Source organism: Mesoplodon bidens, assembly GCF_964165515.1.
Source record: "Mesoplodon bidens genome assembly, chromosome: 3".
In the NCBI taxonomy this organism is placed as follows: Eukaryota; Metazoa; Chordata; class Mammalia; order Artiodactyla; family Ziphiidae; genus Mesoplodon; species Mesoplodon bidens.
In genome coordinates, this window is record NC_138178.1 from 149,448,078 (window position 1) to 149,473,761 (window position 25,684).

At 38.0% G+C, this 25,684-nt stretch overlaps 1 protein-coding gene across 6 annotated transcripts in view; it reads right to left on the reverse strand.

Moving 5' to 3' along the window:
- The window catches only part of NUMB (NUMB endocytic adaptor protein), a 173,501-nt gene that overhangs the window by 9,787 nt on the left and 138,030 nt on the right, over nt 1-25,684 (reverse strand). For 4 of the 6 annotated variants that reach the window (XM_081229754.1, XM_081229755.1, XM_081229756.1 and 1 more), the window contains 4 exons: nt 23,456-23,488; nt 6,823-6,897; nt 4,718-4,858; nt 911-1,115 (listed from right to left, as the gene is read on the reverse strand). In XM_081229754.1, the coding sequence (XP_081085880.1) occupies nt 911-1,115; nt 4,718-4,858; nt 6,823-6,897; nt 23,456-23,488 (454 nt within the window). The remainder of the gene's footprint in view (nt 1-910; nt 1,116-4,717; nt 4,859-6,822; nt 6,898-23,455; nt 23,489-25,684) is intronic. The other 2 variants (XM_081229759.1, XM_081229757.1) reach the window with 1 other exon arrangement.

The window sequence follows — 25,684 nt, forward strand, 5'->3', positions numbered from 1 at the left end:
GTACCCTTTTTTTGGCTTAAAAATTAGAGCTGTTTGGGTCAGTATTAGATTAATGAAGTTACCTAAAATGGCTGGTTTGGAATTGAAAGAATATAGTAAAAAATTAGCAAAATTATATTAATATATATTTAAACCGAACTGTTTAATTCCAAAATATCCCTTGTTGGTTTCAGCCCTAGTTATACACAAGAATGCAAAGCATTTTCCCTAAGCCCTATCACTCAGTTCTAAAATACACTTGACTGAACTTTAGATAACAGCCTCCTGAGTGACTTGAATGCCTGTAAAGGCATTTCTGCTATGCTGCTATGGGTACCTGAAAAAAAAACACATTCTGAAAAACCACACACTAAAATTAATGGGGCTATGGAGAAAAGAGGGGCCAGCATCTCAAAATCTGTGGACTCTTTTTCACAAAAGCACTAAAACAACAGTAATAATCTAATAAGAAGAGTATCACTGAGAAATTTCTGCCTGCATTTACACCCAGCATCACCATCAGTGGGTCCTCTGCAGCCTAAACCTGGGACTGGTACTTCTTCCTTTAAATGTAGGTCCTTGATAGCATTTGCTTCACAGAGATCAGATGCATCAGAATTTTAAAAAAATCTGTTCGAGGATGCAGGTTTTCCCAATTTTGCTTTTGAATGTCTTTGCAGCTTCTTCAACTGCACTCTCAGCTTCCCAGGTAGTTTAACATAATGGGAAGAGTAAACACTTTGACGCCACTAAACAAGCCACTCTAAAGGAAAGGACTCTGTTTAGATTTTTAGCTTTGTTCTTAAGGTCTTCATATATTGCTAAGAGTTCTCTTTGACTGTGAAAAAGCTTGCCCCTGATAGCTTCCAAATATTAACCTGTTGGGAAAAACTGTTTAAATAAACACACATTGTAGCAGAACAGATTGTACCTTTCTTAGCATCTTGGATTTGTTTCATAATCTCCTCTCTTTCTGCTTGCTCAGTGGCTGTCGTGACACGGAATGATCCTTCTCTTGTGAAAGTGGTCCGACTGGCATCGAAAGTAGCAGTCACTCCACATTCCTTCTCCCGCTTCTGCTTACGTTCTAAACAGGCTGCGAAAGCACAGCCCACTGCGTGGCTCAGCCTTTCACCCTGTATGTAACAGAAGGTTTAAAAAACTTTTTTAGAGTTATGGTGTCAAAAATTACAAATTAGCTTGGACCACAAAATAAGTCTGTTTCCACACAGGCAAAATGTTAGGAACTCCAGCTTAAAATTAGATTTTAGTATATTAATATGCCAAATTAATCTAAATGAATTATTACCTTAGGTAATGCTTATGATCCTTTACTGTAGTAGGCATTGGGTAAAGCGACCATCGGTGAGGGGTGCTTTCTGAGCAGCCACCAACACTTCCTTATTAGTCAGGTCCCTCTGTCACTCACGTTAACTCTGGTCACCAGCTTAGAAGACACTGCTCAAGGTTCCAAGCCCTAAGTCTTGACACACAAACCTCTATTTGCCATTTAGGGGAATAGTAGGAATATTTACCAAGCATTTCTAAGAAACCACTGGAAAGGCAGGGCAAGTTTCAGAGCTTAAATATACTATCAACATGTCTAGGAACAAAAGGCACAGACTTAAAACTTCAGATAAATAAATACAACTGCAGGGCTTCCCTGGTGGCGCAGTGGTTGAGAGTCCGCCTGCCGATGCAGGGGTTCGTGCCCCAGTCCGGGAAGATCCCACATGCCGCAGAGCGGCTGGGCCCGTGAGCCAGGGCTGCTGAGCCTGCGCGTCCGGAGCCTGTGCTCCGCAACAGGAGAGGCCACAACAGTGAGAGGCCCACATACTGCAAAAAAAAGAAAAAAAGAAAAAAATACAACTGCAGCGATGAGAAGCAATCAGGCAAAGGAAAGCTTAGCTTCCTCAGTCTTTCTGAATGCTCCTCCCCCACCCCATCTGGGCCCTCAGTGCTTGTAGGCTCTCTCCCATAACTTCCCTATCTTCTTCTAGCTCTCTCAAACCCCAACTCTACCTCCCAACCACACACAGGCAAAAGTAAAAGCATGTTTTCACCCACATTTTCTACTTATAAAGGAATTAAACGATTAACCTGAATTTTTTGTGTGTGGGAGGAGAGGAAGGCTTATGTAAACTAAATATTGTTTTAAAGATACACTGGATTACCTAGAGTAAATCTAATAAATTTGGTGGGTTACTTTTTACCCAGGTTATCTGTATCTTAAACTATATCCCTAATTGTGGAATAAAAAAGTGAGGGATGATATAATAACTGTTGGCGTCTTTAACAGCGAGAAGAGAATCTGAGAACAGGGAAACCTTGTGGAGTTTCCAAAATCATACCATGTAAGCAGCTGCTCCTACATATCGCTCTGAGTAAGTAATTTCACTGCATTTTGTATGCCAATATCAGATATCATAAGGAGAGGTAAATGTCTGAAATGCTTTTGTCCCTAAGATTTCACATGACTGTAAACTGTAAGATCTCACGTGACTGCTTATTTAAAGACTGACAGACTCACTCTTTATGAATCTGCATGAGTTTCTATCTAACTTCTTAGTAGGATGATACAAGGGTAGGCCCTGAAGGGTGAAATAGGAGAGAGGACCGAAAGAATTTTAGAACCCGTGTGCGTTTGAACACAGCTCTATTACAAGGACAGAGCTATAGGTCAAGGAAACGTATTATCTCTGCTAGGCCTTGTGGCAGAAGTTCTTGCAGTGGAGCAGTTACCATGGGCCAGACCCTATGCTATGAGTGTTTATACTTGTTACCAAATTTAGTCCCCAAAACTGTTATCTCCATCTTATAGAAGTGGATACTAAGACTTAGAAAATGTTAAATAACCTGCCCCAAATCCCACAGCTAGTAAGAACCAGAAAGAGGAACAAAACCCATATCTGATTCAGAGCTTGAGCTCCTAATATTTGTTTATACAACTGCTTTTTAAAAAGCTTTTGGTCAATATTAGAATATGGCCACCACTTCCCTTCCAGGTTAAACCTTAGCAAGAGTTCGCCGAGTTGTAGTCATGAATGGCTACAACTGCCTTATTCTGTCTGGACGTTTAAAAACTCAAATATTACACACTCAATGCTATATTATAATGAAGATCATCATCATCTAAGAGACTTGTCTTTCATATCAGAATTTTGGGTAATTTAGATGAAGAATGATAGATTCGATTATTCCCTACTTTTATTATTTTTTAATTAATTTATTTCATTTATTTTTGGCTGCATTGGGTCTTCGTTGCTGCACATGGGCTTTTTCTAGTTGTGGCAAGCAGGGGCCACTCTTTGTGGAGGTGCACAGGCTTCTCATTGTGGCGGCTTCTCTTGGTGCAGAGCACGGGCTCTAGGCGCGTGGGCTCAGTAGTTGTGGCTCGCAGGCTCTATAGTGCAGGCTCAGTAGTTGTGGCACACGGGCTTAGCTGCTCCGTGGCATGTGGGATCTTCCTGGACCAGGGCTTGAACCCGTGTCCCCTGCATTGGCAGGCGGATTCTTAACCACCAGGGAAGTCTCTATTCTCTACTTTTAAACAAAACCAAAATTTCTACTATGTAACAATTTCTAGCATAGTTCACTGTACCAGAATTTAGTATTTTTTTAATTGAAAATATACTCCCACTCAGTTCTTGTGGTAGAGTCGCTTTGTAAATGAACTTATAAGCACCTTTCAAATGCCAATATCTTCTACCCAGATGAATTAGCAAACAAATGCATGTAAGGATCTTGAAAATAGTTCTAATAATGAAAAGTTTCAAATAAAGTTTAGCAGCCACCATCACCAGAGAACTTTTACTTTCCTTTAATGACCTTTGATCTCAGCCAATCATCTTGCTCTGTGAGTGGTAGGGTTATACCAAGAGTGTGAATTACTTGAATAAAAGGAGTGAAAGCAGGCTAGTTTAGGCACTTCCAAGTGCTGTAACAGCACGTAGTTGTTAAAAATGTAGTGGATACGGTATTTGTTTTTCTCTTTCTGACTTACTTCACTCTGTATGACAGACTCTAGGTCCATCCATTTCACTACAAATAACTCAATTTCGTTTCTTTTTATGGCTGAGTAATATTCCATTGTATATATGCGCCACAGCTTCTTTATCCATTCATCTGTTGATGGACACTTAGGTTGCTTCCATGTCCTGGCTATTGTAAATAGAGCTGCAATGAACATTTTGGTACACGACTCTTTTTGAATTATGGTTTTCTCAGGGTATATGCCCATACCATATGCTAACACATATATATGGAATCTAAGAAAAAAAAAAAAAAAAGGTCATGAAGAACCTAGGGGCAAGACGGGAATAAAGACACAGACCTACTAGAGAATGGACTTAAGGATATGGGGAGGGGGAAGGGTAAGCTGTGACAAAGTGAGAGAGTGGCATGGACATATATACACTACCAAACGTAAAATAGATAGCTAGTGGGAAGCAGCCGCATAGCACAGGGAGATCAGCTCAGTGCTTTGTGACCACCTGGGGGGCGGGGATAGAGAGGGTGGGAGGGAGGGAGACACAAGAGGGAAGAGAGATGGGAACATATGTATATGTATAACTGATTCACTTTGTTATAAAGCAGAAACTAACACACCACTGTAAAGCAATTATACTCCAATAAAGATGTTAAAAAAAAATTTAGTGGAAACTGTTTGGCTGAGCCAACCCAGAAGGAGCTTGGTGACTGAGGCTAGTCATGATGAAATCCATGCTATTGGACTCACCGTGTCCTTGACAGCCATGAAGCAGTGACAGATCCAGCGCCGAGTTGTGCCATCACGACATATGTAAGAGAAGGCCCTATCAAAGTTCCTATCTGGGGCACAGAAAGAAACTTTTTCTATTGTTTGGTCAACTATGAGGTCCTGGAAAAAAGGAAAACACAAAGGAATAGAGGACTTATGAGGTTAATCAAGTTTCTCAGAAGAAACACAGGATGTTCATTTCACAACACAGAATCTCTACATCTAATGCATCAAGGCTATAGAATAGCTGGATCTGAGCCAGAAGTATGAATACTAAGAATTTGACCTAGGAGAAATCCCAAGAGACACTTTCCCCAGATGCCTCCCTCCCTCACTTCATCTTCATGTATATAATATATGCCTGCTGATTCTAGTTTTATGATGGTTAATTCCATGTTCAATTTTACAATATATGTAAATCAATTTAATCCAATTTCCATATAACTTACATTCAAATAACATCATTTCCAGAACAGCTCTATGTATTTATTAACTTACTGATCAGTTGAGTATGACTCTCTATGTTTATATACTTGCTGAATGACATCGTATCCACATAGTATAAACATCGCACAAAATGTTTTTTAAAATCTTGACACTCTTTGGCTCTTCTGTGTGATATTCCAGTGGCTAAAATCCCTAGATGCTGAGATGGGGGCTGTAAGTGCTAAAACATGCAAACAAAATGGCTTTTATACAGCATAACTATGAGAATTCCTATTGCTCCACAAACTTGCCAGTCAATTCTTTAAAGTTCTGCAGTGCTGGTGGCTCATTATAATTTCATTTTGCATAACCTTGATTACTATGAATTTCCTCTTCAGCAAAGTGATTCAAGTCTTTTGGACTATCTGTCATTTTTCTTTTGATATGTCGGAGTTATTTATATATTCTAAATATGAGCCCTTCATTTGTTATACATATTGCAAAATTTCTTTTCTGCTCATAATGGGTCCCAGGATGACAAGTCATCAATTACTATTATCACTCAATGTGGGAAGAAGTAAATTAATTAATTCCAGTGTTATAAGTAACCACTAGGGGGCAACATCACTTTCTAACTATTGTGTAAAGCAATTAAAAATATAGCCTCCACATACAACAAATTTTACCCAAAGCACTAATGAAAACTACACAAAATAAGCTAATTAAAATGATAGTTATTTCCAATTGTAATGTAAATTTAAGACTACCACTTCTCTTGAACTTAAAAAAAAAGAAAAGCCTTAGGGAAAAGAACTAAAATGTAGCTAAATTAAATCACTTACAATATATCAGGCAAGCTACCCATGAAAACTGTTCTTTACCTGCCAGACTTTCTCCTCCTTCCAGTGACACCTGAGGGTTTTGTTTTTTTTTTTGAAAATTGCCTTTTTGTTAAAATTTCTCCAGATTTAGGTCTCTTAGAAAGTTCGAATTAATGATTAAATGTACTTATATAAATAACACCTTATGCTCTCTAAGGGCAGAGTCTATGTCTATTCTTATTTAGGCACGTAGGATCACTTTCTTTCAAATGCAAAGTGCTACTTATTATTTGAGATATTGTGTGGATTCTAAATAAATGTTAACCAAATGAGCAATTTACTAGTCCTTAAGATTTCACTTAAATTGAGTCTTCAGTTAAACAGTAGGTTAATCAGTTCAAATATCACTTTCTAAAAATAGCGTTTTATTAAGGAACAAGAAGAAATTTTAGATATGGTCTATCAACATTTTTTAAAATTTTTAACTGTGATATCAATAAAAGGTCCATCATTTTTCACATCATATTTGTGGGGATAAACCTTTTTAACATGTCAGAACAAAAACAGAACTCAGATCTTAACATTAAATGCTAATACGCCATAGGCTAAACATGCTGTGTCATGTAGACCAAAACGTTGAGAGAATTCTCTTCTATTTTTCGTAAGGTAAATGAGTAACTAAATTGGTTTTTCTGAACATTAACTAGTCTCTCCAAAGATCGTTCTTTGGACAAAGTGGAAGGATACAGAGTGACTTCAACAACTTAATGGCATTATATTTGATCATAGGGATAAAAAACATATGAGCAGTAACATTTAAGCTTATGAAAGATTTACCTTAGTTTTTTCATCCACAACTCTGAGTCCATCTGCCGATACCCACAGGACTGCCTTAACTGCTTTCTTTCCAGTCTTTTAAGAGAAACCAAAAAGGAAGGGGGTGGGGGAGACACACACATATATAATATTAAAAAATAGTCATCTCCCTAGAAAACACTGACTTCTGCCTTCCAAAAGTCACAAGTACAGATGGAGTCAAGTTCAGGAGGGGTGCCAATGCTAGATACTCAAACCAAACTGCAGAAACATTCAAGAAAAAACAAGCCAAAGACATTATTTTAGAAACACAATGCAAAATAATAAGATAAAATTAAGTAAAGGGTAAGGGGGACAGATGGAATAAAAACCAAGATATCACATTCTGTAAAGGGCAAAGAATAAGTAGATTCTTCACTCATTTCAAAACTCAACCACGAAAACCAAGAGTTAGATAAATATTAAATACATAAGGAGTTACACCACAAGTAGCCTCTACAAGTGCACTTAGAGTAGAAAGTAATACGTAAGTCTAAAATGAGATGCTGGCCATTCTACTATCCTTTGGCCCCAATGTGTATAGCAGGACCCTTGGTCACCTGAAATTTTCATATTAAAAACCCAAGAAGGCTTCATTATTCCTTTAACAGTCTTTAAAAACCATTATTTCTTCTCTCAGGATTAACACAGAACTGGTTTAGTTTTTAATTTGACATTAAATGCATGGAGACATTTTGGGGACATAGGAGAATTAAAAAACTGTTGGAAAAATACTGTCATTATAACATGAATTCTTTTTACTGGCTGAGAAAAGACTTTTGGCACACAAGAATCACATGAGAACAAGCTGATGTATGATTTCTCCTGTGATGGAATGAAAATGGGACAGTGGTAGTTTGTAATAGTAATCTAAATAGCTTCCTTTCTTTTTAACTGCTCCAAAGATACAAGCAAAATAAAACAAAAGCAAAGTGAAGGCTGAGAATAGGTATCAGAACATCATAAAAAGTACAGATCAAAAGGAATCTGGTACTAAAGGTTGGAACAGCAGCCTCTAGAAGGAACAAAGGAAGATAAAGAAACGTCTACCATCCTTCACTAGACACGTCCAAGCCCAGCACTCCTCAATAAGGCATGGCCTTATTTAAGTGAACTGTATCCACTCTGGGCTCCGTTTCCACCACCACGACAAATCTGATGAGAGCCTATTATATGCCAGGCAGTAGAAATACTCGAAGAGTTCACAGTCCACTGAAAGGTGACAGATAAACAAAAAATAAATCATACAGTAGTAAGTGCTATAGGAGAGTTGAAAAGTTTGTAACAATGTCAGAAAAGAGGTATAGTCAAATCTATTTGTGGAATTGGGGGAAGGTTATTCCAAGCTAAAGATTGAACTGGGTACTAAAATAATTTTTCTAGATGCCCCAGGTGGGGGTATGAAGGCAGGGAAGTAACAGAGGTAGTGGACATTCCAGGCAGAAGAAACAGCAGAATAGGACGTGGAAGCCAACAATACAGCAAATCTGGGCTCTATAAATATTTCAGTGTGGCTTGAAGTAGGATGGGTGAGGGAGGCGCAGTGGAATATAAAGAGCAGAAAAGGCCTAGCCATGGAGGACTGTATGCCTGCTAAAGAATTCTGTCTTAATTCTGTGGGCAATTAGGAGCTACTAAAAGAATTTTAAACACGAATAAACAGATTTGCATTTTTAAAATATCACTTTGGCAGCAGAGAGGGGTTGGAAAGAGACTGATGGGAGGTAGAAATACCACAACAAGATTCTATGTGAGGGAAAATGAGGGTTGAGCTCTCTTGGTTGAGATAGGAATGGAGATGGGAAAGTCTTAAATGGTAAATGTAAGAGAGATGCTGAAGACTCCTCTCTGGCTCCTGGCTTGGTAAACTAACTGGGTGCAGATGGTACTACAAACTAAGATAAAGAAAGAAGAGATGCAGAAGCAAGTTGGAGAGTGGGAGAATAGGATTTCAGTTTTAGACAAGCAAAGTTTGAGATGTCTGTGCAACATCCAAGCAATTGGATATACAGGTCTAAAGCTCAGTAGAGAATTCTAAGATGGGATTTTAGTTTGGGGAGACATCAATTGCGGGAGTAATAAGAGGGTCAAGGACAGGAGAGAATATTAATAATTAAGGAATTGGGAGATGAGTAATGAAATATCAGAAAAGGAAGAGCCAGAAGGACAGGAGAATGAAAAGAGATTCGGATCACTGAAACTAAGGGAGAGGGGTTTCCAGAAGTAACAGGTGGTCCAAAATGTCAAACGTTGCAAAGTGACCAAGTTAAGGAAAGATGTGAAAAATGTCCACTGGATTTAGCAATGAGTAAGACACCACAGTGATAGAGGTTGTGGTGGTTATTTTTATGTGTCACATTGGCTAGTCTATGGTTGCCCAGTTGTTTGATCGAACACTGGTCTACATGTTGCTATAAAGGTATTTTGCAGATATGATTAACATTTACAATCAACTAACTTTAGATAAAGGAGATTACCCTTGATAATATGGCTGGGCCTCATCCAATCAGTTGAAGGCCTTAAGGGTTAAAAACTGAGGTTTCCCTGAGAAGAAATTCTGCTTCAAGTAACAAATTCTGCCTGAATTTCCAGCCTGCTGGCCTCTGTGTGTACACACACACACACACACACACAGAGACAGAGAGAGAGAGACAGATGGTGGTTTTGTTTCTTTGGAGGATCTGACTAATAAAAAGGTGGAAGTCAGACTAGAATGGGTTGAGAAGTAAATGAAAGGCAAGAGGAGTCTACACATATTAAATACTCTCTTTAAAAAAGCTTTTCTACAAAAAGAGCTATAAGGCTATGGAGGACAAGCAGAGGATCAAGGGACGTCCTTTAAGAATTGTGGTAAACTAACATGATATACTAGAAATAGAATGGATTTTGGAGTAAGACAAATACAAGTCTGAATTCAATGCCACTATCCATAAGCTAAGCAAGTTATGGAGTCCTCTGAGCTTCCGTTTCTTCATCTGTAAAGTATCCATAGGGTTGGTAAAAGGATCAGAGATATATACAGTACCTGGAATTTAAAGAGGGTAATAAATAATTGGTATTCATTTATCATCATTATATTAATAAACTTAAAAAAAGTTCTCCCAACAATAAAGCTTCTTGAAGGAGTAACACACACTTTCAACAACAACAGGTCATGCTTATATGCTGAATGGGAAAAGCCAGTGGAAAGATGGAGACTGAAGGCCCGAAAAGAGTAATGTAGAGAACAAAGTCCTCCAGGAGGCAAAATGGGATGAGGCTAGGATACAAGTTTTACATGGGAAGAGGGATGTCCCGTCCTTGAAATAGAGGGATGGAGTGAAGCCAAGTAAAAATGAAGACAGATTTGTAAAGGAGTGAGTGACAAGTTGAGGAAGCTCACTCCAAAGAGCCACAAATTTATCTGTCAAGGAGATGAGATTACCTAATTTACTTTGCTAGGGAGAAGAAGGTAGACAGGCAGAATAAGAAAGCAGATTTACCATAGCAGCATTGGGGCGGTACAGTATAGTGACTCAGCACAAACTCTGGAGCCAGGCTGTTGTCTGGGTTTGAATTCTGGTTCTGCCACTTACTAGTATGACCAAGGGCAAATTACTTAACCTCTCTATGCTTCAGTTTCCACATCTGCATAATGATATTAATAATGTCACATACCTCATGGGATTATTATGAGGATTCAAGAAATAAATAGATGTAAAAGGTTTCAACTACGGTGGCCATATAATTTACTGTCCAAACTGGGACCACTTTGAAAGTGAAAGGGGACACTATTAAAACCCAGAAACAGGTGTTAAGCTGGGGCTGTTCAGGCAAACTGGGACAACAGTCACCCCACCCCATCAACAACTGTAACTGCCCATATTTAACCAATGCTTATGTAGCATTTAGTATTTTGCTGGAACGTAAGCTCCATGATGGCAGGGTTTTTTCCATCCTTATTGTTCACTGCTATAACTTCAGAGCTTAGAACAATGCCTGGTACAGTGTAGGAGTTTAAGAAATATTTGTTGAAGGAATAAATTTGCTAAATATCTTTTGTAGGAAATAGGAGACAGCTAATCAGTGACACAGAAGACTGCCAAAAGGCACTGAAAATCCTGCGTAAGAAATTTCAATTTGCAGTTATATCAATATGCTCATTGTGCAACTGCAGCCTACAGTGTTCAGCATCGGAGGCAACAGACAGAACTACTTCAAGGTTGGGAGACTAACAGTGGGAAAAATAAAAGGTCATTTTAGAATGGGACTGTTCCCCATTTAGTTTCCTTATCATATACAGGGAAATATTTTATTGGCCCTATTAGACTATTATGAAAATATCTCTGCTTTTTGAGTATGTGTTTATATTAATTTTTATAGTGCTGTACTACTGTATCAGTGAAGCGTTGTATTTATCATATTTCACAGCATCTGATTTCTCTAAATAGGTGAAGAAAACAGATAATATGAATTCTTCCATTTGTTCATACATTTGAGTGCCAGTTCTTGGATGTCAGTATAGTTTGCCACATTACAATTATTTCAATCAGGTATTGAGATATTAACACTCAAAGACACCTGCAGCTGAAATTAAGTCCGGACTTCCTCTCACAAATTCTAAAGTAGTAATGCTTCTGAACTATCTGTAAACTTTAGTGTCTTTCATTCTGATAATATAAACTAAGATTCCTGAACACTTTTTAGAAAATGATAAAAGTCACAGAAGATGAAAGTTTTCCTTTTGTTTGCCCTAAAACTATCTACTTAAGCCAATACGTTAGGAGATAAGGCCAAAGTTAGCTAGCCACAGGACTAAAAAAAGAGATAACCCAGAGTAAGTATGAAATATAGAATATACATACATCTTTAAAAACTTTTAAAAAAATTTTTTTAAATTAATTTTTATTGGAGTATGGTTGCTTTACAATGTTGCGTCAGCCTCCACTGCACAACAAAATGAATCAGCCATACACATATAGATATCCCCTCCCTTTTGGACTTCCCTTAGGTTACCACAGTGCATTAGGTAGAGCTCCCTATGTTATACACTATGTTCCCATCAGTTGTCTATTTTCTACATAGTATCAATAATGTATATGTGTCAATCCCAGTCTCCCAATTCCTCCCTCCCCACCCCTTTCCCCCTTGGTATCCATACCTTTGTTCTCTACGTCTATCTCTCTATTTCTGCTTTGCAAATAAGGTCATCTATACCATTCTTCTAGATTCCACATATATGCGTTATTATACGACAGAATATACATACATCTTAGTGACGCAAACACCCCTTAAAAAAAAAAGACTACATAATACTTCAGACACTAATAAAACTGTGGTAGGGGTAACGTATATGTGAGACAGTAAGAATTATTTCATCACCACGGTTCCAACGCTTTCTATTTTAATAATAATTTCAAGGTTATAGGTAGAATTCACACTGAATAGTGTTAATGCATGAAAAATACAGTTTTACAACAAAGAGAAAACTGCTTATTCTTCAAGGAAAGAAAATGGGTCTAACATGAACAGAACTTCGGTAACTTAGAATTCAAACTGAGAAGGATCAAGCTACCCTATGAGTGAAAAATGTCAAATATAAGTATAATTTTCAAGTAACTACTCAACTCTCTAAATATCCATGTTAAAATTTTAAAACTAACATTTCCCTTAAACACCTTTTATTTTGGGTAGATATAAACCAATACAGAAATTAAGCAGACTCTGACACTGGAGAAAATGATAGCAGGAAATGGGTCTATTACAAATTATTAAATCAGGAAACTTACACTGCAAGTAAGAGAATGCACAGGTAATCTTAACATGAAAATACCAGTGAAGAAAGACAAAAAGGTTGCAAAAATGACATGGAGATAGTAACTAAACAAACTCAGTACACTAAGATCATTTCCCCTAAATATAAAAGCTACTCACAATAAAAGGCAATGAAATAACTAATTACAATAAAGAACTGCCATCTGCCTACCTATTAATCTCCAGGGGTTTTTTTGTTTTGTTTTTTGTTTTTTTAGTAGACACCACGTAAAAATTTTTTTAAATGGATGGAGATCACAAGTTGGTAGTGTGCTCAGTACGCTGACAGATCCTCACAGTCACTCTTCTGTTTTACATATTGTTATCTGGGGAAGTACTTCGGATTTCCAGTTGGAGAAGTATATTTCTAAACTGTTTAAATCATGGATTGGAAAGCTTTTTCTGTGAAGGACCAGATATCAAATATTTAGGGCTTCGCAGGCCATACAGTCTATGTCACAACTACCCAACTCTGCTCTGCTGCACAAAAGCAGCCACAGACAATATGTAAACAAATGGACATGGATTTGTTCCAATACAACTTTATTTATAAAAACAGGTAGTGGGTCATAGTTTGATGACCTCTGATATAAATTGTCATAATCCCTGGAAAGTGATTAAACCTGTTTTGGAAAGACAATTCATTATATTGAAATACTAGAACTGTTTGGAATTGTCCCTGAATTCTTTTTCTTTTCTTTTTTTAAACAAATGTGCTTATATCCTATTATTTTAAACTGAGACCCAAACTCAGGCGCAGTCCAACTCTAAAGTTCTATGATTCCCAAGGCCACCAGTGAGATAAGAACGCACAATTAATCAACATAAATAGAAGTGATATTTGGAGGCAAGACAATTGTGCTGGGCATATGATAGACAAGAGCAAAAAGGTGTTCTAATGTAAGCCAAAGCAAAGAGATGCTAAAGACACACAGAAGCATGATTTGGCATAGCTATGAAATGTTAAGAAGCAACAGCAGCAAACAGACAAATGTGGGCAGGAAGCGTAGAGCAAGTCACTCTTTCTGAGCAACGGTGATTTGCCATTCTATCGTGCAAAGCTCTCTCTGCTACACACCAAAGAGGTCTTCAAGGGCACCCGATATGTAAAGAATCTCTGGTCAGTCTTTCTGTCACACCTACACACAGAGATAACCCAGTCATTATGGAGTAATAATGAATATTAGTAGGCAACCATGACACGGTGTGTCTTGTAATGAGTGAATGAGAGACTTCCTTAACAGGAAACTTGGCTTCTTCTTCTTTTTCTTCTTTTTTAATCTGAGGGGGCCTTCAAATCTATCATTTGATGACATTTGAATTTCTGAACAGAACTGTGTAATGAATAAATTTTGTCTTATAATTCCAAGATACAGTATGTACCTCTGAAAAACACAACTTTCTGTAGGATTTGAGACTGGTACTATCTCCAATGGCTGCTTCCTTAAAAGTACAGTAACTTTTAACCTGCACTTTCTTAAGTGAGAAGGGCCTTTAAAGGCTTTCGGGAAAAAATAAGGATAATAGCACGTCATGAACCAAACAACAAAGGTGAGATTTTGGGAGGCTATTTAGCTCTTCTAGTTTACAAATCACTTTTAATTGAGAGGAGGAGGGAACCTAGAATAGAAATTATTCTAATATTAAGTTCATTTAAGTTCATATTAAGTTCATATTAAGTTTCAAATGCATATAATTGAGTGAAAATTCCACAGGGACCTCAAATTCAACCTGTCCAAAACCAAATTCATCATACCTCTTCTCACAGTGAATGATTTCCCCACCACCTTTCATCCATACTGTAAACTTGGGTCTTATCTTCTGTCTCCTTCTGTATATCCCTAGGTTGAATAACTGAATGAGTTGGAGCAGGTTCTCTGTTGCCCCAGTGGCCCTGTTAATGCTGTTCCTTCTATGCCTTTTTACTCTAACTTAGTTTAACTGGAAGTCACAGTCTTAAGTCTCAGCCTTAGGTATCATCTCCTCTCAGAAGCCTTAATCACAATCTCCAACATTCATTGTCCCTCTCTGCTCCAGTAGTACCTATTATTGTTACACAATCTGTTAACTACCTTTTTTTTTTTTTTTTTTTTTTTGCGGTACGTGGGCCTCTCACTGTTGTGGCCTCTCCCGTTGCGGAGCACAGGCTCCGGACGCGCAGGCTCAGCGGCCATGGCTCACGGGCCCAGCCGCTCCGCGGCATATGGGATCCTCCCGGACCGGGGCACGAACCCGTATCCCCTGCATCGGCAGGTGGACTCTCAACCACTGCGCCACCAGGGAGGCCCTGTTAACTACCTTTTTTTTACCTGTCTGGTTTTTCCTACTACAGGGTGAACGTGAAAGTACTGCATTTGTCATTCACTAACTCAGACATTTTCGAGCAGCTACTATGGACCACAAACTATTCTAGGCATTGAAGATTCAGCAGTGAACAAAATTAGGTGAAGATCTCTGTCCACAAAATGTTTATGTTTTAGTGAGGAAGAGATAAAAAAAATAAGTAAAATGTATGCTATGACAAATGGTGATAACCCCTATCAGAGGAAAATAAAGCTAGGAAGGGGAATAGTGAGTGTTTGTATACGGAGGAGGGTGGTATTTGAAATTTAAAATAAGGTTCTCTCAGTTACTGCCTCAGTGAAAATGGGGCTTTTGAACAAATGGGAAGAGATGAGGAAGTGAGCCATGTATATATCTGGATGATGTGTGTTCCAGATTAGAGGTTACAGTAAGTGCAAAGGTCCTGAGGTGGAAGCATACCTGGTATGCTCAGGGAACAGCAAGGAGGCTAGTGTGGCTGGAACACAGGAAGCAAGAATAGGAGAAGATAGGAAAAAGGACAGAGATAATGCATGTATAATGGCCTGCTAGGCCTAAAAGACTGGTTTTTACCCTGAGTAGGTTAGGAAGCTACTGGAGGATCTAGGGCAGTGGAGCAACACAATCAGACCTCTGTCATAAAAAGATCACTCCGACTGATATCTTGAGAACAGATGGTAGGGGGACAATAATGAAAGCAGATTGTGTAGAACATTAATGCAATGATTCAGGTGAGCGGAGAAGCTGGCTTGGACCACGGCAGTAGTGGTGGAGGATAGTGAGACAGGAACTGCTGATGGGATGGATACAGGGTAAAAGAGAAAGAGAGGAGTCAAGATCAGATCCAGGATTTGTGGCTAAAGCACATGGACTGGGATGGGAAAGACTAGGGAAGAGTAATTTGGGACAGCGTTTCGGAATTTGGTTTGTGACACGTTAGCGTGGAATGCCTTAGTGTGAAATGTTTAATGATGATGATGATACTGACACATCCACGTGGCAGGCTATTCTGTACACTTTGCTTATATTTACTCATTTAATCTTCACAACAACAGGTGAAGTTGGAATTAGTACTATCCTTTTTTTATAAGTGGGGAAGCTGAGGTACAGAATGGTTAAGAACCTCTCCCAAGGTCACAAAGCTAGTAAGTGGCTGTGCCAGGATTAAATACAATTAATCCAGATCCCCAGTCTGTGTCCTTGACCCCTATGCTATACTGCTTCTAAGATGGAAGTACCACTACGGAGTTTAGGGCAGATGTCTGGAGACAGAACTTTCAAAATCATCAGCATAGAGATGGTATTTAAATCCATGACACTGGATGAGATCATCAAGGGAGAAGTGTAGGTAGAGAACAGTCCATAGACTAAGAAGTAGGCATCAACACAAGGGAAAATCAAGAGAATATGACACCTGAACTCCAAATGAATAGACTGTTTCGAGGAGCGGGAGGGATTTGGCTGCTATATCAACTGCTGCTGATAGGTTGAGTAAATAAAAGTCTGATTAAATGAGTTTAATAGGGGAAAGGAGAGCAGAAACTGAAGGCACCAAGAAGAAACCTTTTTTTAGAAAGATGGTTTGTTTTAATGCTAATGGATGATCCACTAGAGAAAGAAAAACTGATCATGGAGGAGGGGGGTAGCATTACTGGAATGAGTAAGAGCTAGTATAAGAATCTTGTGGAGGAGTTGGCCTCAGCTAGGAGCACAGACAGTTCATCCCTTGAATAGGAGGGAAAACAGAGTATATGTACACAGATTCACGTAGGTGAGCAGATGTGGTGTCATGTTCGAGAGTTCTCTTCTGGTTGATTCTATTTTTTCACTGAAGTAGGAAGCAAGGTCATCAACTGAAAGAGAGAAGAGTAAGAAATTCTGGAGGTTTAAGGAAAAGGAAGGAGGAGTCAAATAGTCATCTGAAAATGAGAGTAAACTGGACTTAAAAAATGGAGATTGTCTCGCTCATCTTTGATCTGGATAGCCTAGTACAGTCCCTAGTATGTTTTATTAGACACTGTGACTTGAGGCTTGAGAACCACTGAGTCTTCATGAATACAAATGAAAAAGATAACTCCAAAGGTTAATGAATTTTTTTTAAATCTAGAAAAGATCAATGGCCAGGGCATTTGACATATTAGTTGATCATGTCACAGGAAATACTGAAACCAAGGATCAATGGAAATCTTCTGAGTACTCTTGGGATTGTCTTTTTTCTTCTTCAAAAATTTGTTATATTGCACTTCAAAAGGATAAATAAACCAAATCCTAAAAGATGCAACTAATAAAATACAAAAGAAGGTAAAATTTATAGAAGGGCGTGAGAATTTAAAAAACAGAAAGGAAGAAAAGGAAAGAGGCAGCAAGTGATATTCCCTCACGAGTAAAGGAAAGGATCCAGAGCGAAGATAAGCACTAAGAACAATTTGCCATTGAGGAGAAAATTTAGGAAATCTAATTAGAATGTAGATGTGAGTACACTGACTTAACAGTGGTCATAAATACCATGAAATGTTTTCCTCTTGATAATTAGTTGAAAACAGTATAACCCTGCATTACTTTTCAACTATGTATTCTCTAAAACATAACCATTTCTAATGATGCCATTTAACAACTGTAACAGCATCAAAACTTAAAAAATTATATCTGGCAGTACATTAATAGTATCTGTAGAAACACATATTATAATATTTTTGGTGCTTTTTATGCAGTTAGAAGTGGTTAACACGCTCCCCCCCCACCACAATCAAATAATAGCCCAGGGAGGAGTTCACAAACTCAAACACCTACAGGGTTAAAAGCGGTAACAAAATGAGTGAAGCAGGCTGAGTGTAGGGACCATAGGGAGTTGCAGGGATGTGGCAAACAGGCAACCAAAGGGCACAACTGGTACTCAGCTCAAGCCACTGTTGTCACATACAAAGCATGCCGTTTTGCCACATCTTCCATTCTTAAGATAGATGTAATAGTTTTGATGTGAAAATTTTCAATGTTTGAAATATTAGCAACTAATCCAAATTTATGAACTGTGCGCAGGCCATACAATGCATGTTTGTGGGAAACATTCAGGCCCTTGAGCTGTCTAGTGTCCCCTGCATTTGACACTTCTCCATTCACTATAATTAAAGCCTATCCGAGGAAAGCAGAGGCCAACACTTTTGAATGACAACAACACAGGGTAGGTGAAAGAACTCTGCACTAAGTTTCAGAAAACTTTGGTTTCAGGGTAGGCACTGCCACGTACTACTAGCTGGGTGACCTCTTTGAGCTTGTTTATTCATCTGTAAAATGTAGTTTCATGAACTATCACGCCTAATTCACTGAGCTGTTGTAAGTAACAAGTTAGAAAGTAGGTCAAAACACATCACAAACTATAAAGTTCTATATAAATACAAGTAGATAGCTGAGATAGTAGAAAATATATACTGGTCTCTGTCCCTGGTTCCTGGCACAGACCTCCTGAAATCCTTGTGATTTCCTAAGTGATAAGAGCACAAAGAGCATCTCTTGTCCTGATATTTGGTCTCTGACCCCATCCCTGACACAGGGCTCCTAAAACCCTTGTAAATTCCTAAGTGAGGGGCATCTTTTGTTTAATGAGACAACCCTGGGTGGGCTCCTGGATGAGGGCCTGTTGCCAGAACGACCAAGCCATGATGAGAAGCTTAGGATTTTCAGCCTTAACCCCCATCCTCTAGAGCGGGAAGAGGAGCTGGTATTGGAATAAATAATCTATCAAGCCTACGTGAGGAAGCCACCACAAAATCTCAATAGTACAAGGTTCAGAGAACTTCCAGGTTGGCAAACACATCCACATGGAGAAGGTGACACACTCCAATTTCACAGGGACAGAAGCTCCTGCCCTTGGGACACTCCCAGACTTCGCCCTATGTATGTCTTCATCTGGTTCTTCACCTGTATCCTTTATCATATCCTTTAATAAACTGGTAAACATAAGTGTTTCCTTGAGTTCTGTGAGCTGTTCTTGCAAATTAATCAAACCTGAGGAGGAGGTCATGGGAACCTCCAATTTGTAGCCAAATTAGACAGAAGTTATTATGGGTAACCTGGGGACCTACAATTGCAATTGGCATCCGAAGTGGGTGGGAGCAGTCTTGTGAGACTGAGTCTTTAAATCTGTGGGATCTGACACTATCTCCAAGTAGATAGTGTTAGAATTGAGTTAAATTGTAGGACACCTAGCTGGTGTCACAGAGAATTGTTTGGTTAGGGAAAAAAATCTCTATACATTTGGTGACTAGAAGTAAAGTGTTTTGTGTCAGTAGTAAAGGACACACCCAGGAGAAAGACTCACAGGAGGCTGACTGAACTGAATTTTTCTAACACAATGGCTTTAAAAAGAGACCCAGTAGGGTGGCCTAAAAACATTTTATATCTCTGTGTTCAGTCAGTTCCTCATAAAATGGTAATATAGATTACTTAGCTCATGAGTTTCCTCAAATACATTAAAATTTTAATATGCTTTTCAAATGTTAAGTGTCACGTAATTGCTTGGTAATAAAATATTTGCCGAGTATGGCCAAATACACTAGAAGCTGTATGTAATACTTCCTAAAAAGCTGAGTACATTCTTGACTTTCCTAAAAAAAATGAGCAATTTAACGTAGCTAAGTTTAGAAAAAGGTATTTCAGAGCTTCAGGTTTTTTTTCCTTCTAAGATGTGTGTAATCTTACAACGGGTTAATAATACAGCCCTATAACACACCCAGGTTTATCTGTTCCTCACTGCTAAAGCTTCTGAAGGTACTGCTCCCATTTGCTGGAGGAACAGGGAGGTCAGGCCCCTGACAGGAATAGGACAGGGTGGTCAGGTCCAGGACGCAACTTAGGGAAAAGCAGCAGCAGTTCTCCTGGCCATGATTTACAAATTCAGAATCAGGGCTAATAATTCTCCCATCTACCTACTTTTCTCCAAATGTGTTTGATGGAAACACTTGATAACTGTTGTTCTCTTTATCCTGGACCATTAAACCATACATGATAAGAAGGCTAAGAAAGTATCAAAATTTATGAGGAACTCTACTAGATAAAAACTCCCTATGAGATTCTTCATTTTTAGCTTTCATCAAAACACAATTGACCTAGCAAACTCAACAAACCAAATCTCTTTCACCAGACTACTTCTTGTAGATTAGTGTGAATGTGAGTTGAATGATGGCAACTTGAAAGGTTTAAAAGGCTCCAAATTAAAGAAAAGTTTTTCACTTAAAGGCCCATTTCTGGAAAGTTATAGGTGATGGTTTTTTCTCCCTTGATTTTCCAAACTCTTTGAATGACTTACTGTAATTTAAAAAAATTGTACATAAGAATAAAATTGTCTGGCCATAAAAAGAATTCTCCCCACAATAACATAAGAATTCTGTATTGTATCTCTGTGAGATGAGAGTTGTTCACTAAACTTACTGCAGTAATCATTTCATGATATATGAAGTCAAATCATTATGCTGTACACCTTAAACTTATCCAGTGCTGTATGTCAATTATATCTCAATAAAACTGGAAGAAAAAAATTCTGAGGTTCATATTTGTTCACATTATGGGATCAATTAGTATCTTTTAAGAAAATCTCACTAGTATGATTTAAACATCTCTAAATAAATAAAATGTTAGTCTGAAACACTGAAAAAGATTCTTTAAAGCATTAACTAGTAACAAAGTAAACTGACAAGAGACAAAAATCCAAAATTAAATTACTACCTTTAGGGACTTCCCTGGTGGTCCAGTGGTTAAGACTCCGCGCTCCCAGTGCAGGGGGCCCGGGTACATTCCCTGGTCGGGGAACTAGATCCCGCAGGCATGCTGCAACTAAGAAGTCTGCGTGCCGAAACTAAAGATCCCGCATGCCGCAACTAAGACCCGGCACAGCCAAAATGAATAAATAAATTAAAAAAGAAAAATTACTACCTTTAAAGAAGAAAGTTAGAAAGTAAAAATGAGTTTCCAGGAAGCTCTTTATTTACTAGCATCTTTTAAGGTTAAATCTTTTAAACTTTGCTTGTAAATAATCTGAAAACTGAGTGATTGTATAGCATAATGATTAAGAGTGTAGACTCTGGAATCAGATTATCTGGGTTCAAATCCTAGATTCTACCACTTATTGTATCTGTGGATTCAGACAGGTCCCTTAACCTCTGTAAACTTTAGTTTTCTCACTGTAAAATGGCAAAATAATAATTTCAGGGTTACTGTAAGGATTAAGTGAGATAATTCATAGTTTTCTTTCTTATACCATATAGATTTGCCATGTAGCAAAATGCAGTGAAACAGCTAAGAAGCACAGTGTGACACAGTTTGGTGACACTGTAGCTGCACAATGACCCCATTATTTATAGCAATGAATATTGCCACCTTGGGAGCTGATTCTCAAGTGAGAGCTATCTTTGTTCTTTAACATCGTGTTATAACCTTTTAAAAAATATACTTTAACATGTTTTTTCTATAAACCAAATCAATATTTTCTCCTTTAGCTTTCTCTACCTAGCCTTCATGGATAAGAAAGACTGTTTTACTAAAGTAGACATATTAAAAACTGATCACTTAGAAGATAATTAAAACTGTATTTTAATTGGGATGATGGGAAATTGCTTTGAGAAATGCTATTTAGGAAAGAATAAATGCTCCACCAAAAAAAATCTGCTTAACAATTATAGTGTCTATTTATAATGATGCAAATGTCTATAGGATTTATTCTTTCTAGTTATAGATCCCACATTCTACGGACCTGTTAATTTGACTCAGGCTCAAAATATCTACTAAAAAATTTTATTGTGACATGTGTGGGTAAATTATACGACTTTTTATTTCAGATTGACAGAAGTTACTGAATTAAACCATTCAATCTAAAATCCTTCAAATTTGTTTACATTAATATAAAGGTGACCTAAACCAGAACATGTTAAAAAAAAAAAAAAGGTTACAACTAAAATATTTAATTGAGAAGAAAGTGGAAACTAATAATTTTTTAAAATTGTTCTTTAGGGACTTCCCTGGAGGTCCCGCAGTTAAGGCTCCAAGCTTCCACTGCAGGGGGCACGGGTTTGATCCCTGGTCAGGGAACTAAGATCTCGCGTGGCATATGGCAGGCCCAGGAAAAAAAAATATCGTTCTTTAAAGTAACAAAGCCACCCAGTGAAAAACGAACTGTGATGGGATTTTTATATTCACATAAACTTTTAGTAATGTACACTCAGTTATAAAATGACAGTAGTTTTTTCTTATACTCTCTCAGTCTGACTTATTTTGTAGCACTTACTCAAAACTAGACAATGATAAGCTTAGACACAAAAATGTTAGAAATGTATTTATCTATTTCTGTACTGTCATCCTATATATATATATATATATATATATTTTTTTTTTTTTTTTTTTTTTTTGCGGTACGCGGGCCTCTCACTGCTGTGACCTCTCCCGTCGCGGAGCACAGGCTCCAGACGCGCAGGCTCAGTGGCCGTGGCTCACGGGCCCAGCTGCTCCGCGGCATGTGGGATCCTCCCGGACCCAGGCACGAACCCGCGTCCCCTGCATCGGCAGGCAGACTACCAACCACTGCGCCACCAGGGAAGCCCTATATATATATATATTTTTTAAACTTTTATGTATTTTATTTTTGGTTGTGTTGGATCTTCGTTGAGGCGCGCAGGCTTCTCATTGCAGTGGCTTCTCTTGTTGCGGAGCACGGGCTTTAGGCGCGTGGGCTTCAGTAGTTGTGGCACATGGGCTTAGTTGCTCCCCAACATGTGGGACCTTCCTGGACCAGGGATTGAACCCATGTCTCCTGCATTGGCAGGTGGATTCTTAACCACTGTGCCACCAAGGAAGTCCCATCCTATATATTCTTAATTCTAAGGAAATCTGAACATTGAACAAGCATTCTTTGAAAAGTATCTACATAAAGAACATTCCACATATGACAGACATTTGGTAGACTACTAATTAAGACAGTTTTTCTTAGGTTACCATCCCAGGTTAAAAAGCATAGGATCCTCAAAGATAAGTTTATGTACTTTCACTTACTTCGCCTGAAATTTAACTTAGATTGAAAAAAAGTAATAGCAATGAATGTAAAATTTGGGATACATTTAATTTTCACTTGAATTTAGTATTTCTTCCCACTTCTCTGTCAGTACTGAGCACTAAGTAAAACTTACTTGTTAAAAAACTCAACAAATATGCTAATATGAACAATTTTGCAAGATCAAATTACATTTATTTTAACACCTAGTCTTGAGGAAGCAATTCTTTTTTAACCTACTTGATTTATTTATTGGACTTTCCTAGGCATCATCAGATTTAGTATCAACAGACACACAGGTAATATCATAGATAGCAGCTTTCTAATTCATTAATTTCCATATTTAGTCAAATCAATTCCTGTATTACAAAGAAACCAAAGCTGTACTTCTTTTTCAAAAAATGTGTCAGTGCTATACTAGGGGTGTAACTCCTTATAAAGCAAGCATGAATGTGGCATCAAACTTACTTTTCCAAAGAAGCCTTTGAAGAACTTCCTTTCCTGGAGGAACAGGGGGACAAGTCGAGCGCTATTATTGTATGGGCTAAATGTCCCAAGGTTTTACAGCAATAAGCACATACAGAGGTTGGGTGAAGGGCAAAGTAGGAGAAGGGGAAGGGAGTGAGTTTTAAAGAGTTATCGATACCAGGAGTGACAGGGAAAAAGGAAGGGTGCATGAAAATGCAGCGAAACATAGTGTATGGCCTAAGAATCTGCAGAAAGAGAAGAAATCAGAACCTGTATCCATGCAGAGCAACTAGTTACTTTAGCATTCTCTACTGACTTTTAAAACAGAGATTATTCAAATTTGGCAGCAGAGAAAAAGACTAGGATGTACTGGTTTGTGAGATTTGCATTTAAATTTTCATAATAGTGAGAGGTAAATTGGTTCACATACATTTTTCAATTTAAAATCAGTGGTCAATGGGCTTGCCTGGTGGTGCAGTGGTTGAGAGTCCGCCTGCCGATGCAGGGGACGTGGGTTCGTGCCCCGGTCTGGGAGGATCCCACATGCTGCGGAGCGGCTAGGCCCGTGAGCCATGGCTGCTGAGCCTGCGCGTCCGGAGCCTGTGCTCCGCAACGGGAGAGGCCACAACAGGGAGAGGCCCGCGTACCGCAAAAAAAAAAAAAAAAAAAAATCAGTGGTCAAATATGTGGAAGTCACCAATGAAAAAACCAGTCCACACTCAAATGATCAAAAAGTAACATTAAAAAATGCTACACTTAAATTATGAGTGTGAAGAGAGGGTCCTTGTCAGACTTTTTCTTGCTGAGTTCAAGATGTCACTTCGAGAATTCTTACTTATGCATTAGGACAGGTTTGTATGTATGTGTGTGCTGATCAATTCCATAGCAATTGTGGCGAAATAATAGATATGTTCTATTTCAAACACAGAATAAATCATCCATAAAGAACACATGGCCAATGCTTTCACTGGAGCTGAGAAAACGAATATATTTGAGAACCAAACCACATCTGTTAACCACAACTAAAGTTTGAAGAATAGGGTTGTTTTCTTTTTAAACGCTACTGTTTTTGAAGAAAGAAAATTGTACTGACAGTTATAAGTATACAATTCTAAAACTACGTAGGTAAGAGACACAACTGTCTGTGGTCCCAGCACCAATTTTTAAGCATATACAAATTTTGAAAACTGGCCACCATTTAAAATCTGAAGAACTTATGCAAAGTAGATGAGTTCTAACTCACCCAAGCTAGCTTAACTTTAACATTTCCTAGTTTTGGTTGAACTATACTTTAAGCCTTTACCTTTTATAATCCATTATTAATAGTGAATAAATGTCTAGAAAAAGACAACTCTATAGAAATTTGACTCATAAAAGTCATTCAATACTCTCAAACACTGAATGGTTTGTTTTTTTCTCTAGGTTTTGAAAATCACAAACAGCATCAAATATTTCCACAAAATGTTTTGAACTTAAGCTAGAAATACAATAAGGTAATTGGGATAGTTATCACAGTAAGACTAAGCTTATTTCTGCTGCCAAGTTTGGTGACCCTAGTTTCGTTAGACTTTTAGGTAACCACCAGCTTTTAAAAGATGCAGCCCAAGTTAAAAGATTCACCATTCTTTAGGGATAGGAAGATGCGGGAAGGAGATTTGTTAATATTTAATTTAGCTCCCAGAAAAGCTCCTGTTAAACATGGAGTTTGCCTTCTATTTACAAAAGACCTCAGATGTTAATGAAAAAAGTTGACGTGCAAAATGCATCAAAAGACAGTTATTAGACTAGAGAATAATATTAATTTTTTAAAAAAATTAAATTATGATTCTTTAACCTGCTAAAACAAGAACATACATTAAAACAAATTTATCAAATAGCAAATAAAAAATCAACATATTAGAAACTGGTAGTGTAATGAAACTAGTCTAAAACCAAGACAGAGACGAAGAGACACTTACAGAGACAATGGGAAGAAAAGACATTTTAAAAGGGAAGGCATCTTGCACCAGTATCAAGCAAGATAACCAAAGGCCCAATACACTTTTTACAAAATAGATTGATAAATGACAGTACTCCTCCCCCTGCAACTAACTCTGCCATTAAGGCACTGAAAATGGGCAACAGTCATTTCTGTCATTTATCCTATACAATCTAACTCCCTAAGTGGCTAACTGGTAAAATTACACCACAAAGTAAATGAATTGCAAATAACTGTAACTAACTTTATGC